The sequence below is a fragment of the Littorina saxatilis genome, linkage group LG2, assembly GCF_037325665.1.
Source record: "Littorina saxatilis isolate snail1 linkage group LG2, US_GU_Lsax_2.0, whole genome shotgun sequence".
NCBI lineage: Eukaryota > Metazoa > Mollusca > Gastropoda > Littorinimorpha > Littorinidae > Littorina > Littorina saxatilis.
This window is the reverse complement of record NC_090246.1, coordinates 49,617,423-49,636,709: the sequence shown is the minus strand read 5'-3', so window position 1 is coordinate 49,636,709 and position 19,287 is coordinate 49,617,423. Positions and strand designations below refer to the sequence as shown.

At 46.4% G+C, this 19,287-nt stretch overlaps 1 protein-coding gene across 2 annotated transcripts in view; it reads right to left on the bottom strand.

The window, feature by feature from the left end:
* Nucleotides 1-19,287, bottom strand: part of LOC138959128 (poly(ADP-ribose) glycohydrolase-like) — a 46,266-nt gene that overhangs the window by 19,208 nt on the left and 7,771 nt on the right. For both annotated transcript variants that reach the window (XM_070330487.1, XM_070330488.1), the window contains exons 12-16: nucleotides 17,524-17,687; nucleotides 15,338-15,420; nucleotides 7,448-7,584; nucleotides 5,937-6,084; nucleotides 5,224-5,302 (exon numbers count right to left, since the gene is read on the bottom strand). In XM_070330487.1, coding sequence (XP_070186588.1) covers nucleotides 5,224-5,302; nucleotides 5,937-6,084; nucleotides 7,448-7,584; nucleotides 15,338-15,420; nucleotides 17,524-17,687 — 611 coding nt within the window. The remainder of the gene's footprint in view (nucleotides 1-5,223; nucleotides 5,303-5,936; nucleotides 6,085-7,447; nucleotides 7,585-15,337; nucleotides 15,421-17,523; nucleotides 17,688-19,287) is intronic.

Genomic DNA, 19,287 nt, shown 5'->3' with positions numbered 1-19,287 from the left:
TAGGCTGAGGGATCTCGTTCCGCCCTGCCTGTTCACGTAAGCCGCGACCGTCCTGTTGTCGGTGTGCAACCTGACATGACTGTTCTGAACGAACGGCAGAAAAGCTTGGAGGGCCAAGGAAACAGCCTCCAACTCCAGAGCATTGATATGGCGCATGGGAAGAGACCGGTTCCATTCCCCCGACGCCACATGCTCCCCCAGGTGCGCTCCCCACCCCGTCAGAGAAGCATCGGTAAACAGCTCGTTCTCTGGCGCCGGGCGCACTATCGGGACTCCCTGTGAGACCCAGGGAAGAAGCCAGACCTGCGTGGTCTCGAAAAACCAGTCTCCCAGAGAAATCTGGGTGTCCCACCCCTGGGTTGACTGATCCCACCGGGCCTGAAGAGCTGCCTGAAACGGCCTCTTGTGTACCCTGCCCAGTGGGATAAGAGTAGCCATAGACTCCATCTGGCCAAGTACTGATGTCAGAACCCGTACACTGGCCAGATTCTCTCCGTGAAGCGCACGGAGCAAGTCTTGAAGTTTGGCCACCCTCTTCTGAGACGGGCGGACAGACCAACTGAGCGTATCGAACTCCATCCCCAAGTAAGTGAACGTCTGGGATGGAACCAGTTCTGATTTGCCCAGGTTCACAGAGAACCCGAGCTGGGCAGCCTGACTGAGCACCATGCGAGTATGGACGTGGCACAACTCTCTGTCCTGATGTAGGATAAGCCAATCGTCCAAATAAGCTCGCAGACGCACGCCCTCCTTGCGCACAAGAGCGCAGAGCTGACGCACCACGATGGTAAATATCCAAGGCGCGAGAGATAGGCCGAACGGCAGTGCCCTGAACTGGTAGGCCTTGGCTCCCCAGCGGAAGCGCAACCACTTCCTGTCCGTCACGTGCATCAAGACGTGGAAGTATGCGTCCGTAAGGTCCACTGAGGTAGCCCAATCGCTCGGACGAAGCGCCTCTCGCACAGAGGCCGGCGTCTCCATAGTGAACTTCACCGTCCGGAGATACATGTTCAGAGTTGACAGGTCGAGAACTGGTCTCCAAGCCCCCGAGGCTTTCGGTACAACTAACAGTCTGCCGTAAAACCCCGGGGACCGTAAGTCCAAGACCTCTTCTATCGCCCCTTTCGAGAGAAGGGCTAACACCTCCCCCTGCACCGCGGCTCTCGCCTCCGGATCCCTGGGGGGTTTGCAAAGCGGGATTATCCTGGTCAGAGGTGCTTTTTCCCCTGACCAGAGAAGCCTGAACCCCGAACGAACAATCCCGGTAACCCACTTGCTGTCCACTAGCTGCAGCCAGGAAGAGAGGGCCCTGGACGGGCCGCCCGCCACAACTAGTGCGGGAGCTACCGGGAAGGCCTGTTCGGGGGAGTTTCATTGGGGGTGGGGCTTGCGCCCCGACCCCCTAGAACCACCAAAGGATTGACCCCTCTTGGGGTAGGGCGCACCGCGACCTCTACCCCCTGAAGAGAACGACTGTTTCTGTGCCTTGCCGCCACCACCAGACGAGGATGTCTGAGGTTTGGCCGTAGACTGCGTCTGAGTCCGTGACTGAGACTGAAACTGAGGTTTGCCCTGGGCCTTAGGCAAACCCTGAAAGGCAATGCGGGCTATAGCGAGGTCCCTCGCGTCCGCTGTCTCCTTCTGGAGAGCATCCAAAGAGGCCTGACCCAACAGCGATCCCTCTAAAAACGGGGACACTTTCAAGGCCTCAATCGTGGACTTATCACAAATCCTCGATCCCGCTAAAAACGCCGACCTTCTTGAGTGCACTGCATGTGCATAAAGGTTGGCTGAAATCGACATCTGCTCCCTTGTCACCTTGGCCAAAGTGGCCAGAAGGGTAGACACGTCAAGCGCCGAAGCGTCGAACCTGAATTCAAAGGGGTCCAGAGAGGTCGCAATCGACCTCGAAAGAGACCGTTGCAGAGACTCTGACACTGACGTCAGCTCAAGCAACGACCTCGCTGCATCTTCAAGAGTCGTCATCGAAGACTCGGTACACGGAATCACAGTGTTAGAACCATAACCGACTTCACGCAGCGAAGCAAGCTCAGGCGTCACCGGCAACACAGCCGTAGGTAACGCGAAATGCTCAATCAGCTTAACAGACCGGGGAACGAGCCTCCACTTCTGAATACCAGAAACAGCCCGATCCCCCGCCTTGGCCAACCACGGGAGAACGTCCTCGGGTGCATCACCACGTTGCGACAACAACAGCACCTCCGGTCCGTTCCTTCCCTTGAAAACCTTTGCCATAACATAGGCAACTGAAGAAGACTCTTTAAACCGGAACTGACCAGAATCATTCTTGGCAGACCGGAAATCGTCAAAAGCCGACCTGGGTGGCAGAAGTCTCTCCTTGCTTCTCACCACCCCTTCCGGAAAGTATTTGGAAGCCGTCTCCGCTGCCTGAGCCACCGCGCTCGACAGCTTCAACGGCAGGTTGAGAAGGGTGTCATCCACAGCCGTGGCATTGCCCTCCTCCAACCCTCCTTCCTGGTCGCTATCACAGCCAGGTGGGCCAACGCCAGAGAGACTTGCAAAGTCCTCGGAGTCACGCCCACCATCCGTCCCCCCGGACGGAAATAGAACCGGCATACCCGACACTGAATCAGAGGTATATGCAGCGTTCTTACGATTCACAGGGCTCCCTGCAACTGCTGGATCGGCGCGATGCCATTGGCCAGAAATTGCAGGAGGGCTTTCACCACGCATGTGGCTTACTCTCTCCTGTGATCGCAAACCCTCGTCACCAGAGAACCTGGTAACTTGAGGGCTAGACATACCTTTAGAGCGCACCGGCCCATGCAGAAGGGACACCAGCCGTCCATCAGCATGCTGAGACGCATGTACTTCCGCCCGAACCACGATAGGAGCAGCCACAGCGGAAGTCGCAGCAGGAGCTGAAGCGAAACCGGAAGTGGAAGGAGTCGGTGAAGACCTGACTCTACCCAAGGAAGATACATCGAAGACGCCAGCCGGAAGTGCGCGAATCTCTGCTTTCGTCGACGACAAATCGGCCGCCAAAGTAGAAACCTGTGTACTTAAAGTCAAAAGCAATGACGCAATATCGGCGGGAGACACACCTGAATCACCAGGGGCCCCCGACGAAACAACCGGTTTAACAACATCCTTATCCTTTTCACTACGTGTGACCTTGTCCTTCTTCGCGGACAAAATGGCGGACGAAGGCTTGTCAACAACAACATCAACATCACATCCTACATTTCCCGGTTCTATCTGAGAAGTGGCGGAAATTCCATCACTCTTTCTTCTAGACGAAGAACTTCTCTTAGAGGAAGAAGAACTAGCAGCCGGAGAAGCTGAAGCAGCAGCCTGTCTCGAACTAGTCCTATTATTGGCGCACTCCGCCATGTCAAAGCGAACTCACAAAAAATTTTCGAACTGAAAAATTTTACGAGTTCACAACGTGCGACAGAAACGTCACCAAAGTTACATAAAACAAGAAATCTCTCACCCAAAAACAGCCAGGGTATTGACAAAGCTCGGCGGCAGACCAAGGGGCGAAGTCAAAGTCAGGAAACAAAGACCAAGGCTGAACACAGCCGGAGCGTACAACAAAACGCGACCAGACACGTCGCTCGCTGAGAGTGGAATGATAAGATGGCGGCGTATGCGCACGCATACGGATGTCTGACTGTTGATAGTCGGGCATTATGGGATGGATCACTTTCTTTTTTAGAGTGGTCTCCCTTGGTTACCAAGGGGACGCGTACAGCGTTATCAGCACTGAACTAGGGTTAATTGCTATATGTGAGTTGGGATAAGATATGTAATTCAATGCATTATTACGAGTACATTTCAGAAAGCAGCCCAAAAAAGATGAAATTTTCATGAAACCAATTTATCTGTGAGAGTAGTGATTTCTCTCAAACACAGATTAGTTTTACCATAGACCATTTATCCAGGCTATTTGGTCTATGGTATTACCAACACTGTTATTCAGTCACAAATAAAATTGAAGCACCCATCTTAATCAAAATAAAACAGTAGGAAAGTAAATACAAAGGTGAGGGCCTTAATTTAAATCACAAACACATGGTAAAGAACAGATGTGAAAGTTAAAAAAAAAAAAAAATACTTGTATGCGCAAACATCACAAGTTATGTCAGCCATTTCATGAGTATACAGTGGAATCCAGCTATAACGAACCTGGGTATAAAGAAATCCCTCTTTTAACAAACTGCCATTGATTTCCCGGCAGACAGCCTTCTATTTCTTACTTGTTACTTTCCGGCTACATCGAACCTTTTGAACTCATTTGCATAACGAACCCCTCTTTTAACAAACACGTTTTCATCGCCCCAGAGCCGTTTTGTCTCTAAAAGTCACAAGGCTACAACGAACTGATGTCAATAATTGTCTCCAAAGACAAAAATACACAAAAATACACAAACACAAGTGCACATCGCGTGATGAGCACAAACAGCGGGAGGTGCACGGAACAGCCACAGCCGCTGTGTTGACCCAGAACCGCTCCCAACACCAACTGCCACAGAAGCACGTGTTGCTGCCAATACCCTACGTCGCTACTTGCAGGCAAAGTGCAGTGATGTCTGTGACATCTCCTATGATCTCCAAATTGGAGTGTACAGTGGAGAAGTGTGCCAGTTCTGAGCAGCGTCAGACAAACATTCTGTGCTTTTTCAAAACAGCTTAGTACGTGTGTCGCGGCAGTGTCAGTGTGTGCAGTGTCTTTTTTGAAGGACACGGAGATTGATCAGAATGTACATGTACATGCTTTTACACGACTTTTTAAATTTTACTTCTAAAATTGTTACAGTAAAGTGAACATTTGAACTATGCCTCTCTCTATGGATTATATTATGAAGCTGTTGAAAACATGCAGAGATTGTACTCTCCAAGGAAAGATCGATGGGACGATCATTTGAAGGTGAGTGGCAAAACTTGTCTTAAGGCCATTTAGGGTTGAAAACTCTACAGCGAATTGCTGATATAACAAACTAAAATGTATCTCCCTTGAGATTTGTTGTACCCAGACTCCACTGTACATTACATGAAGACTTCACTGAAAGACTTGTCTCCAGTAATTTTAGAAGTCCTACACAGACCCAACACACACACACACACACACACACACACACACACACACACACACACACACTCTCTCTCTCTCTACAGTCCCATGGAAACACACTCCCAAATAAAGAAACCCAAGACAAAATGACATCTGCAACAGACCTTGGAGTTTCGTCCTGAAAATTTCCCTGGAATCGAAATGAATCAGCATAGCCATTGTACTTGCTGAACTGCTCACAACCTGTAACAACAACAATGAAATGTATCTAAATGACCTACCAATGAATAAAATCAGGATTACAAAACTACTGACAGCCTAGACTGACCTTAAAAGATCATCTTGGCACTATTGGCATACCAGACTGTGGGTTAGAAATGTGTTGTCTGCATGACCGCACAGTGATTTGTCAAGAGGTAAATATGGCAGCACACCATGCCATGCTAAAGCCTCAAATTACGTGGGCGAAGTCGACTACGTGAAGTATACTTCGCGAAACTGGCCGCACTGAGCTTTAGCGCTGTTTTCCGTAAAAAAGACTTTGCGAAGTCTTCCCGAAGTCGACTTCAGGCTCAATGAAGGACCACCTTCACAGAGAACTTTGAACAGGATCTATTCGTGAGGCGGGCTATTAGATCGCAAAAAATCCCATCATATGGTCAGCGTGACAGAATCATAGCCAGAATGCACAGTGTGACAGGGTAAATGCACTAAACTTGCAGCACCTAATGTAGTCTTTACATGTGAGGGTGCACAAAAAGTTTTAAGTGACCAAAAGCAAATGCATAATGGTTGGCAAGTGTAATTGTACACCTCAAACTACAAATGAAGTCTTCAAATCACTCCAGGTTGGTGACCAGTGTAAGATTATACACACCTGTCATGATCAGACTGTCTTGATCTCCCAGGGCCTCTGTGAAGAGACGTGTGACGATCATCTCGGGGCAGATCAAGAACCGGATCTCCTCCTGCACACAGCCATGGCCCAGCACGCCTCCACCCAGGTACTTGTTGGCAAAGTCCACCTGCCCACATCAAACAAGCATTTAGGACTGGGTGGCCAAGTGGTAACGCACTTACGCTCGGAAGCGAGAGGTTGGGAGTTCGACCCTGGGTCAGGGTGTTAACAATTTTCTCCCCCCTTTCCTAACCTAGGTGGTGGGTTCAAGTGCTAGTCTTTCGGATGAGACGAAAAACCGAGGTCCCTTCGTGTACACTACATTGGGGTGTGCACGTTAAAGATCCCACGATTGACAAAAGGGTCTTTCCTGGCAAAATTGTATAGGCATAGATAAAAATGTCCACCAAAATACCCGTGTGACTTGGAATAATAGGCCGTGAAAAGTAGGATATGCGCCGAAATGGCTGCGATCTGCTGGCCGATGTGAATGCGTGATGTATTGTGTAAAAAAAAAATTCCATCTCACACGGCATAAATAAATCCCTGCGCCTCGCTGGATTTGTATCCAGTTGGCCGCTGTCAGCGTGAGTTCATCCCCACGTTCGGCGAGAGATTTATTTCTCAGAGTCAACTTTGTATGCAGACTCTCATCGGTGTCCGAACACCCCCGTGTGTACACACAAACACAAGACGAAGTGCGCACGAAAAAGATCCTGTAATCCATGTCAGAGTTCGGTGGGTTATAGAAACACGAAAATACCCAGCATGCTTTCCCCGAAAGCGGCGTATGGCTGCCTAAATGGCGGGGTAAAAACGGTCATACACGTAAAATTCCACTCGTGCAAAAAAACACGTAGTGTACGTGGGAGTTTCAGCCCACGAACGCAGAAGAAGAAGAAGAAGAATCCCTGCGCCTTGAATATGTGCGCGATATAAATTGCATAAAAAATATTAAAAAATAAAAATAAATCCCTGCGCTTAGAACTGTACCCACGGAATACGCGCGATATAAGCCTCATATTGATTGATTGATTTAAACTAGTTCAAAGGCACTAAAGAGTTGTACGTTCGTTATTTTCTGCTGCTCAGACACTCAAGTCTGCAACATCATAAAAAGCAAAACTGCCGCCCTTGTTATAGTTTCATCAGCTTTTATTTCAATTTCAAATGACAGAAACTGAGGTGGATACTGAGAGTTAGATCACATTCAATTTGCAAACTTTGAGTAGGACATTCAAAGACCTCATACTGAAAGATGGCCTACTGCACAACAGCCGAGTGTGTCTCATACCTCGATCTCGGGTAAGCATTCATTTGTACCACCGCAAATCTGTCCCAAGCTTTTACATGGGAGCAAGGGCATAATTCCACTGGGACACATACCACAATCTACAGCCTTCAATGGTGCCTTCAAGTATGCACGCACAGCAACTTGATCACAGAGTGGACCCACTCTGCATTCTCCCAAGACAAATGCCTACTCATACCTGTAGCATACCAATGCCGTTGTCTTCAATGGTGCCACTGGAAGAGACATGCAGTCCTCTTAGGCAATCCTGACTGCGATGCCAGTCATATGACGACTGGACAGTTTGTCTTGAAAAAGTGACGATACCCTTTGGCACTGAAACATTAAACATCTTTATGCAGGCTGAAAGTTAAGGAAGTCATATATTGTGAAGAAGTATCTTGTTTCCATGTTACGCGAGTGATGTATTTTCAAGTACTTGTAATGTATGTAGACAATCAAAATGTGCAATTATATCTAATTCTTTCTCTGCAGGCCAAGGGTATATTTGGAAACAGTATTTATTAACAAAATCAATCTGTATGGTTAAAACGCCTCAGTTAAATAAATAAATACCACTCGCGTAAGATGTTTTCAACTTGTACTCAACTCCAGAAAATAACTCTAGAGAGTTAAGTTTTCACCCATACACTTAATGCAATTTTGTTTTGTGGAGACTCAAATTTTTTATTATGTAGTGGAAAAAGGTATGGAGCATCTCCTGAACAATCGTTATCTTACATGAAAGATGAAGATCACTGGACAGGTCTCAACACTTGTCTGATGACAAGACATGAGACAAATGCCTGACTGCTTTAAAGCTTCTCTGCCGTAATGCCTCTTTGATTCTCTGCTTTCAGATGTTTTTTAAGACTGTGCAAATTAAAAGGTAGGATGAAGAAAGTACAAAATACTGTAATATATAAAACACACACACACACTGACACAAGCGTTAGCGTTGGGAATGAATGGGGTATGAATGTGTCGACTCAGTGTCCTCTCGTGACAAGAGATTTGGGATGCACGTAAATTAAAAATTTTAGTAATAAATTTTCATTTGATTAATATACTTACCCAACTCACATATAGCAATTAACTCTAGTTCAGTGCTGGTAACGCTGTACGCATCCCCTTGGTAACAAGGGAAGCCCCTCTAAAAAAAGAGTGACCAATACCCATAAGGCCATATTAATACATACTTCCGACTTCCGTATGCGCGCGCATACGCCGCCATATGCATCATTCCAAACGAAGCCCAACTCACTCCCCTTTTTTAGAAATCCACCCCCCACAGCGGGGAGGCGGGAGGGAATAAACGATGTGAGTTGGGTAAGTATATTAATCAAATGAAAATTTATTACTAAAATTTTTAATTAAATTACATATCTTACCCAACTCACATATAGCAGATTGCTACTATAGGTGGAGGGCACTTAACCCAATCAGGAATTAAGAATCTGTCCTGCCGCTAACAGAGCAGGTAACCCAGAAACACATCCTATCTCAATGCATAGGCATCTCTGAGATAAACACCAATGAAAAAACCTTTCAATAAAGCCAGCAAGCCGACTCAAGAACACAGTTCTGCCAGGAGACCAAATCGAAGAACAGCTAGAGTGGAAGCCCAATCTCTTGCCCCGTGAGGCCTAGCTGTAGTAAAGGGCAAAACTGCCCTGACATCCCCTGCCTGACTCTGCCACCATACATAAACTTGTCTAACTATGGTGGAGACCCAATTGGCTAACATTACCCTCGAGAAGTCTTTAAAGCGCACCATAACGAGTGAGATAAAAAGAAGTTCCTGAGATTCCGATCTAGTGTGCAGAGTCCTTAACGGAAAACTGTGGAGGGCTATAACCGTACAAAAATGTACATCAGAATCTCCAAGAGCCATAAAAATGCTCAAGAAAGGAAAATAGAGTCCTGCTGTTCGAAGGGGGAGGACTGACTGACTGCCCCCCCCCCCCCCCCCCCCCCTGTCTACTGCCACCACTTGAAGGCATACCTGAACACTGGCAGTCCATCTAGGGAAGGTTGACCTCAACAAGTCATTACCCCTACCAAAGTTGAAAGACATTCTTTCTTCCTTTATATAAATTAATCAGTGTTTAACGTCGTATATAACCGTTCAAGGTTAAAGGGCGACGAAGCAGAAAGATAAGAACAAGAGCCCTTAGATTTAATGATCTCAAGCAATCCGTGCAAGTCAGAAAAAATCTTCAAAACTCGAACAGACCAAAAGGCTCAATATGGCTCTAGGGGAGCCAAAATAGTGATTAAGATTTGAACGGTGAATCAAAGTTGGTAACTCCAGATTCCGCTTATATGCCAGAAAACCCAAAAGAAACCTCAGTGCCATAGATCAGTCTTTCTCCGAAAATCTGTCTATAGCAAAATAACAGAAAAACACTTACTCCCACTTCTCACAGAAGCTACCCGAGTAAGCATGGCCGATTTCCGTGTTGATCAGCAAGGCTAGTTAAGTAAAAGAGTCAAAGAATCCAATCACAAAAACCCTAAAACTAGGAGCAAAGTCCAAGAAAGGACTGAAGATCAGCTTTCAGCAAGCCTAACGTAGGCCCCCTTAAACTTGCTGGCTAAAACGCCACCAAGAGAAAAATTAGCACCGAGCTGTCTCAGTAAAACTGATATCACATAATGTCTTAAACAAAGACGTGAGAGAAAAAGAACGGAAAGCCAAAATAGGTGGCTCGCCACCTTCATTGTACTGAGAGAAGAGGAGTTCTATCCGTTAAAACATAAGCCATCTGTTCCACGCCAGACAACAAGACAAGTACCAGTCCAGAGTTGACGGGCAGAAGAGCCCGAGCAACTCAAAAATATCCTACAGTAGACACCCGTGAGAAACGAGTGTGAGCAAAACCGGAGCCCTCTTGCCAGCCTAACGAGGTCTGGCAACCCAAAAAGAACGGGCCCAAACTGTGCGACCAGCAGGCCGCTCAAAGTAAAACAAGAGTAAAAAATTTTTTATGCCCGGCAGTCGGGCGACGAAGATAAGCAAAAGGCGATAGTACCAAAAGGCAAAAACTCATTAATAGAAATTTCTCCCATTCCCCCGAAGGAACAAAAACACGTGGTCAAAGAGAGTCTGCTCCAAGTGGCCATTTGGCCGACAGACTTAGAGAGTCCGCCCAGTCATAGAGACTCTCATGAAGGTACCTCGCTGCTAAAAAGATCTCGTGATGGTAAAACCACCAAAACCTCTCATGATCCGTGAGGAAGCGATAGGGAGTGAGAGACCCCCTTTTCTTGATGAGAAAAGCCCCCTGTGGAGTTGTCTGCCTTAAACAACACATGTTCCAACCCTTTGTTCTATTGCTTAACACCCAACAGACCACAAAGGGTCCTATAAAAGCTGAGAAGCCTTAGACATCTAATGTGCTCCAGCCCTGCACTCCCAGTTACACCTGGAGCAAAGGACTTCTATCAAGGGCCGCTTGCACAATCTCCAAGAGATCCAAAAACGGCTCAACAAACGCATGACTTAGAAAAAAGATCAGAACCCTGAAGCTCTGAAATACCAAACGAACCATGAAAGAGAACCAAAAAGGGAGGCCCCCGTGTCTCCCCCCACAAAGAGGGAAACCTAATCCCCCCCAGCCGCTGTGTTAAACGCAAAGGCGAAAGAAGAGTGATGCCGAGAACTAACTTCCAGTTGACATAACTGCCACAAGTGTGAAAGAAAGCGTGCTTTTGTGTGCCTACCAACACCCACCGCTAACTTGCCTCAGGGGGAAGAAAGGTGGATATTAGACACAGAACCCTGCCACGAACGCGAGGGTAAGGCGACAAAAGATAAAGTCGAGAACGGCGAGCCTGAAGCCTTTATTTGAAAACAATAAAAAGCCAAGGCCTGCCGTGCGCTTTCCTTCTGCAGTGAGCTTTTAAGATAGAGAAGAATCCCTGTGCATAAAAGCGAACTCACAAAGAGGAACCTTCAAGAAAAGAAGAGATAAAGTCTCGCCAAAAGAACAAACCTTTTTGAAAGAGACCTACACCCAGGCTAAAAGCAAAGCTACATCCTTCGTATCCGCGTCCTGACGGAACACAAAAATATCCAGATAGGACGTAACCGCGCACGAGAGAGCGCAGAAACGAGATTTGTAAAAAGCGGTAAAAGTAAAGGAGTGCGGCCATAAAGAAACATAGCCAGGAGATCCTTGCTCTGACAGAGAGACAGTCACTCCTTGCTATTAACATCCAGACGGATGTTCGCCAATTCCGGGGAACCCGGTGGCGGTTCCGTAGAAAAAGCAAACGAATAAACTACGTTCTTAAGCTTGGAGTAAACCGAAGCCTACGGATAGCGATCAGCGCGTGACGCGCTGCTTGAGCAGATGACGCAAGCTAAAGCCCCGCCACCGCAGGAGCAAAGCCGAGCGTTGCCCACAAAGGAAGTGGTAACAAAGGAGCCTCAATTGTGAAAAAACAAATTTCACAAGCCCAAACGACCCCAACAGAGAATCCAAGAACATAACGTTCTAAGATTCCCTTAAAAGGCTCAGGTCAGCTGAAAATGCGCAAAACGCGGCAAAGCTGAAGTATGAGCTTCCCCCTGAGATGCCAACAAAGGCAGAGATGGGGGAAAAGCATCGATTGAGTTCGCAAATTGATCCTAAGAAGGAGCAAGACACGCCAAAAAAGATGGAGGAGAAAAGGCAGATGACAATGCTACCGCTAACCCTACAGGGAAAAAGCGCGTAGTAACCTCTGCCATCCATGTAAACAAAGATGGCAGCTTCACTGAAAGACAACAAAGAGGCGTCTCCATCTGTCTTCCAAATCCTCATCATCCTGTACAGTGGTATTCTAACCATCTACAAAAGGATGAGAGCCGGAACCAATCCCGAAAAAGCAACACTTGCCAAAAGGGAAAGGTTCGGAACAAATTACCCAAAAGCCGGAACTCCGAAAGGATATTCCATCCACCTGCCTCATACCAGCTGAAAGCCTGGAAAAGGAAGTGCATTTAGCCTGAGTAACAGCAGAGGAACCGCAACAACGGAACCGAAAGCCGAAGACTGATGAGCGCCAACTACCAACACCCCAGTGTTAACGGCAGAAGGCCAAACCATCCTGAAACCGGAAGCCACAGCCGCAAAAGCGTTAGCAAAATCGGCCACGGATTGGCAAATATCAGAACCAACCGGATGCCTAAACATGCACCAGAAGATCCTAATGTACCTTGAAGCCGCTTAAGCCCCCAGTGCCACTGCACTTGACAGCCTAAACGGCAATTTGAATTCAGTGCAACCACCCCTGCGGAAGCACCGTCTTCTGAACAGCCGACTGGCACTCCCGTGCCCTCCGGAAGCTGACCCCCTGCTTGACTCCCATAGTCAAACAAAGAGCCAGCTATACTGTTCTCTTCCTGCCCCCCGGGCGGAAGCGAAAGACGCACACCCGTACCACAATCTAAAGAAGCGGTTGGTTGCGCAAATCTTCCGTTCGCTCTCCAAGGTTCCTAACCGCCACCGACCTGCTGCCAATGCAGTCAGAGCCAGCCTCAGCTTCGGAACTTTCACCCACAAAGCCAGAGCCCGGAGTTACTTTCTCTTGGAGACGCTCTACCCTTTCCCCGGAGAACCCGGGTACTTGGGTAGAAAACATACCTTTAAACTGGTGTGAACCACCGGGAACCGGAACACAGGCCACAAGCGAAGGCGTGGTCCCATCATCCCATTCCGCATGAACATCAGCCTGAGACACAGTAGCAGACGGCGCAGGCGAACGTTGGCAAGAGACGAAACCCCCGTCACACCGGCAGCGAACGCATCTCCGCCCGCGTGGAAGCGATATCCCCCGCCAAGGAAGAAACCTGTGAACTTAAAGAGAGCAACAATGTCGCCACGTCCGCAGACGCACGACCGGGAAACACATAAACCAAGGAAGCCTAAGCGGGCTTATCCACAGGAGAAACCTTGTCTAAGGGTTTAGCCGTCAAAAACGGAGTAGGAGGCATGACGACCAAATCATCGGTATTTTTTGCAAAGACAGTACATGAACCGAAACACAAGCCTGTCCGGAAGCCTTTGCTTTCCCAGGTGTTTACTTTGTCGGCGGAGAACCAGCAGTTACTCATTTAGACAACTGCCGCTTCTTGGCGTTAACCGCCATGACCAAAAACAACTCACGAAAAATTTTGTAAACAAGAAAATTTCACAAGTTCAATTTAAGGTCAAAAACGCCCACAAACACAAGCAAAAACAGAAAGATCTCACCTCAACATGAAGAGACGATAAGACAAGCAAGAAGATACCAAGAGGTAAGTGACCAAGTCCGTAGACGAAGAGACAGATGGCTGAACACAGCCAGAGCGTACAAAAACACGACCAGTCCCACTGCTCGCTGAGTAAGGAATGATGCATATGGCGGCGTATGCGCGCGCATACGGAAGTCGGAAGTATGTATTAATATGGCCTTATGGGTATTGGTCACTCTTTTTTTAGAGGGGCTTCCCTTGTTACCAAGGGGATGCGTACAGCGTTACCAGCACTGAACTAGAGTTAATTGCTATATGTGAGTTGGGTAAGATATGTAATTTAATTATTTTCCAGTCATGGTTGAATGGTTTTCCAATGATGTGTGCGTGAGCTGTGTTTGAATTAGTGCAGGCTAGGACAGTGTACAGTGCGGATGTGCAGTCGGGTATGTGATAAAATATTTTGATTAGAATAACGCTTCTATTCTTCTTTTGTGTTCTTTATTTTTGTGTGTAAATTCTTTCAGTAGGTGTTTCTTTCTCAGATTAGGTTTGAAGGCCCAGTCTGCCTCAAATGGTTTACAGAACGATTTAAATCTTTTCTCCCGAAAAAAGCAGTTCTAACCTTATGGAAATTGCACTTGCAATAGCATTTAACAGCATTAAATGACTTTTCTTTTTTTCACAATTTCGTCGTCAGTTTGTGATTTCAATGTGACTCACTGTATCTGCAATAGCACGTAATTGTGTACCTCTGAATCTAAAACACAACAAACGACTGCGAGTCACACAAACTTATCGGCGGCAGTTGGCTTCAAAGAAGCAGGCGATATGCAGAAAATTTGTCTGCTTGGGAAAAACAACCTTGCGAGACCTGCTTTCAGGTTCCCTTTTTTCAAACTTTCAAAACTTCGAATTGTACTGATCTTGTCTTGATGAAAAAAGAAATCTGTTATGATTTAAGAAAGTTTGTGTTACAAGCTGTCAATTTATCATTTAGATTTTAAAAGTTAGTTCTAGCGCCAAAACGAGGCGTCTGATTGTAGTACTAGACAATCCGGCTGGCCACAAAAAAGTAAACTCTTTGAAAAATGCTCGCTCTTTACGGAGGGCACCTAGGATGTTCTCAAGCGGTGAGTGTTCAAACGAAAGGGTGTTCGTACTGTGAGCGAGCGGGGATGTAGCTCAGTTGGTAGCGCGCTGGATTTGTATCCAGTGGGCCGCTGTCAGCGTGAGTTCGTCCCCACGTTCGGCGAGAGATTTATTTCTCAGAGTCAACTTTGTGTGCAGACTCCTCGGTGTCTGAACACCCCCGTGTGTACACGCAAGCACAAGACCAAGTGCGCACGAAAAAGATCCTGTAATCCATGTCAGAGTTCGGTGGGTTATAGAAACACGAAAATACCCAGCATGCTGCCTCCGAAAACGGCGTATGGCTGCCTAAATGGCGGGGTAAAAAACGGTCATACACGTAAAATTCCACTCGTGCAAAAAACACGAGTGTATGTGGGAGTTTCAGCCCACGAACGCAGAAGTACTGTGAGTAAAAGCCTGACCGTGACTGTGACCAGAAACTCATGGTTTACGGGAAGCTGAGTGTGCCATTAAGTAGGCTTTTTCTATCTGTAATTTGTAAATAAACTCTTCAAACAATTATTCTTTTTTATTTGTTATTTTTGATTCTTAGTTCGTTTTGTTCTGTTTTCTGTGTCTCAAGCCATTTGCCATGCCTCTCACTTCTCCTTCAGGATATGACAGCCTGGTGGTGGTGGTGGTATTCTAGCACATACTTTTGTCACATGCACGCAATCACACACACTATGTGTAAACACACTATCCAAAATTTAAAATATCAAACAAACTTACTGTCATAACAGACTCTTTCGAAGTAATTGATGACGCAATTCAACTTCTCCATCTTCCTTGAGTTTGGTGGTCCTTGGAACAAACTGAAAGGACGAAGCTGACTGTTAAGTGAACAGATTGATGCTGAATTCGTCTTGCATGACTCCCTGGGTTTTTGAGACAAGAAATAACAAGAAACAAACAAACAAACAAACCAAAAACAGATCAACTGCTAACATTCCAACATTTAACAAGAAGAGCAAACGCTCGATCGAGTCACTTTCGCAGTTCTGAATATTATATGAGGCATCAGATGGACAGGAAGAAATTGCTATTCACAACACAATGAGTCACGTTCACATAAAATTTGAGCCCGGTCACTTTTATAGTTTCCGAGAAAAGCCCAACGTTAAGTTGTGTGTTGCCCAACAGAAAAGGCTAGTTATCTCCCTTGTTTTTCTGATAACGTTCGTAAAAGGCTACAGATGTAAATACTTTGATGTAAAGAATAATCCTACAAAGTTTCAATCACATCCGATGAACTTTGTCAAAGATATAAAATGTCTAATTTTTCCTTTGACGCTGACCTGTGACCTTGAAAAAGGTCAAAGGTCAACGAAACCATCGTTAAAGTGTAGAGGTCATTGGAGGTCACGACTAAACAAAATATGAGCCCGATCGCTTTGATAGTTTCCGAGAAAAGTCCAACGTTAAGGTGGTGTCTACGGACGGCCGGCCGGCCGGACAGACTAACACTGACCGATTACATAGAGTCACTTTTTCTCAAGTGACTCAAAAATACACCACAGCCAGGGAGCATCCAGGGTGACAATTGATAAACGGAAGCTAACTGCTCCTGTAACAACAACAAAAACATATCCCAAACCAAACTATGAGTACAGCAGTCCCTCTCATGAACGGACACCCTTAGGCTATTGGAAACCTGTCTTTACTTTGCAGGTGGCCGGTCACGGGAGGGGTGCCCACCCCCCCTCCCCCCCATCACACACACAACACTGACAGACAGAGTGAGTCTATGCTACTCGTGAGCCACTACTTGTACTACAACATTAACGTCAAACTACTATATTTGAAACGAAAAAAACCTGTTCTGTAAAAATGACTTTAAATTAAATTTAATGGTGTAAAAAGAAGAGAAATAAAAGAAATCCTCAAATCATTGAAGACACAGGTACCCCATGAAAGCAGCCAAACACATACTCACAGAGGCAGGCGTGTTTACGCAGATGCTTTGTAAGAATATCCATTGAAAACCAGAGCTGCATATCGTAATTTATTTTTGTCTGGCTTTATTGAATGCTTGCCGGTCTTCAGGCAGTGACTTTTCCCTGACTGTAACCACTATCTCACTCTAGCGCTTTCACCACCCCCTCCCACCCACAAGCCCTATGCCACTGTCTGTAAGTGAGATGTGTCAGTTGTAGGCCACTGTGCACTGAGACAAAAGCCAAGTGGTCGTGTCTAAGTTTTGACACCGTTGGGGCGGGCGGTTTATGATCAACAAAGCAAGAAAACTGGCGAGTGAAAAGATCTATGAGGTAACTGACTGTTCATTTCAATGGTCATGGCTCAGAAAAAAACCCAGAGTATGGCTTTGCTATTCTTGTAAATGAATGAGGTTACACACCGCAGCTATCTTTTGCTACCACACCCGATCAAAGTTCTGGCCTCAAGCATCAGCTGGTATGCATAACATGACACACTGTGATGCTGTGTACTAAGGATTTTAATTTAGTGACTCCGAGGGCCTGGGTACACGTGCACTCAAGTTAACAGGAGACCGACATCACTTATGTTTTGCAGGCGGATTAACCATGCTGCTCTGTTATCGATTTGGTCACAGTTGTGGTGAAATTTGATGACCGTCTGTCCGCATATTGCAGGTATGATCTGCAGTTCGGACCGAAAATGAGTGTACGCGTCCACGTTTTATAGGTGTACGCGTCCACGTTTTTTTAGGTGTCCGCTTAAGAGGGTGCAATTATTGTTGAAAAACACTCCGTACATGTCAGGTGTCCGCTGACGCCGGGGGCCGTACTTTGCAGGGACTGCTGTATGATTAATTTTAAATTTAAAATATATCCAGCAACAACAAAAACACTTTTTCAAAGCAAGTGTACACACCCACGAAAAAACATAAGCCTGCAAATTTCAGAGTTGAACAAATTGTTTTCAGTCATACTAACGTGCTGAAATTGATGTCTGGGTATGATGAAAACTCAGCGCCCCTGGCACGCGAGTTTCTGCGTGGAAACGTGCAGAAGAAAGCGTTGGCGAGAAGGCAGGCAATTTGCTGCTGGCTGAGCGTCAACTTTTTCGTCGACCTTCCTTTCTTGAGCAGCGGGATCGACTGGAACATTGACATCTTTCATCAAGGCCAGCAGGCAAGGTAAATGGCAGGGGAAACAAGCACTACCTAAGAAAGTCTCTTGAATGGCGAGGGCAACAAACACTAACTATGAAAGACTTGTAATGCAAATTTACTTCCACTCTCGCGAGTTTTAACGCCAACTTTACTTGCAAAATTGCAAACAGCAACTGCAGTAAGACAAGGATGTGATGGATCCTCTTCTCAACAACGGAAAACCTTGACTTTGCTGAAACCTGGCCCTGCTCTCCCTTGCCCACCAACACATGCAGGAAAAAACATCCCACCTCAATTTGGCACATCAGATTGGCCTCAAGATCAACCAGAAGAAGACAGAGGTAATGACCTTAATCATCCCAAACCCCTCACCAATCCAAGTGAATGGAGAAGACCTTCCTACAACTGAGGAGTTAATGCAGCACCATCACGGCATCAGACACAATGGAGGACCAGACAGCGACATTAAGAACATGGGTGCAATCTGGAAAATTCCAAAAACCGGCAAAAGTTGGGGTCCAGCTTTTTTAGTATTTAAAATGCCAAAAAAACCTCTCCTGGAACAAAAACATCGGCAGCCGATGAAACCAAAAACCGGCTGCCGGCGTGTAGCTGGCAGAGTTGCACCCATGTAAGAACCGTCTCAATAAGGCCAGAAATCCCTTTAGAATGCTGAACAATGTGTGGAAGACCCAGCAGTACAGCACTAAGACCAAGCTGAAATGATGTCAAATCTGTGTTTTTTCCACTGTTCTATATGGTTCAGATTGCTGGAGAATGACACAGAGCGATCTTACCAAAATGTCAGTCTCTCACACAAAGAACCTGAGAAGAATCCTTTAAATATTCAGGTCAAACACAATCTCAAACAAAACCCTGCTTGCCATGAAGAGAGCATGGAAACCATCCAATAATGAGAAGGCAATGGAATGGGATCGGGCATACGCTAAGAAGGAAACCAAGCAGCATTACACATATAGCCCTCTACTGTGGCCGAGGTCCTGTCAGCTACGTAGCGGCTTTACGCATATGCGCAGAGCCTATGGACACCATAAGATAGAAACGTGGTGAGCATGACGCAAGCGAAACGAAACTTGCGCTGCTACGTTCAACTTAAAGTTACAACAGCTCCCCCCCATGTCGTAAAATTTTGCGCAGCACGCGTGTAGCGAAGAAACATAGCAAGCAGGTTATTTTTTCGGATGCTTTTGCGGCGGAACATCAGGCGTCAACGGATGTTGCTGAACAAATCCTCATTACTTTGCTTCTTTTTTTTCTAGCAAGGTGTGGATTTCAACTTCATTAAAATGTCCGCAGCGGTGCTTTGTAACTCCAGCTTCGACAACGTGATAAACGAATACTATATTACGTAATCAAACACAACATCTTGACGTAAAGTACACAACAACAACCAATTCTCCGTATCACCAAGACTAATAGACTTCCATGTAGGCTTTTGACGTCACTAGTTAGATGCGACTTCACGGGATATACCCCTTCACTAAAAATAGTACAATTTTGCGCAGAGTTAGCTCCTTACGTATTTCGTTACTCTGCAAACGGCTAAGCAAGCGTCGTGATCATC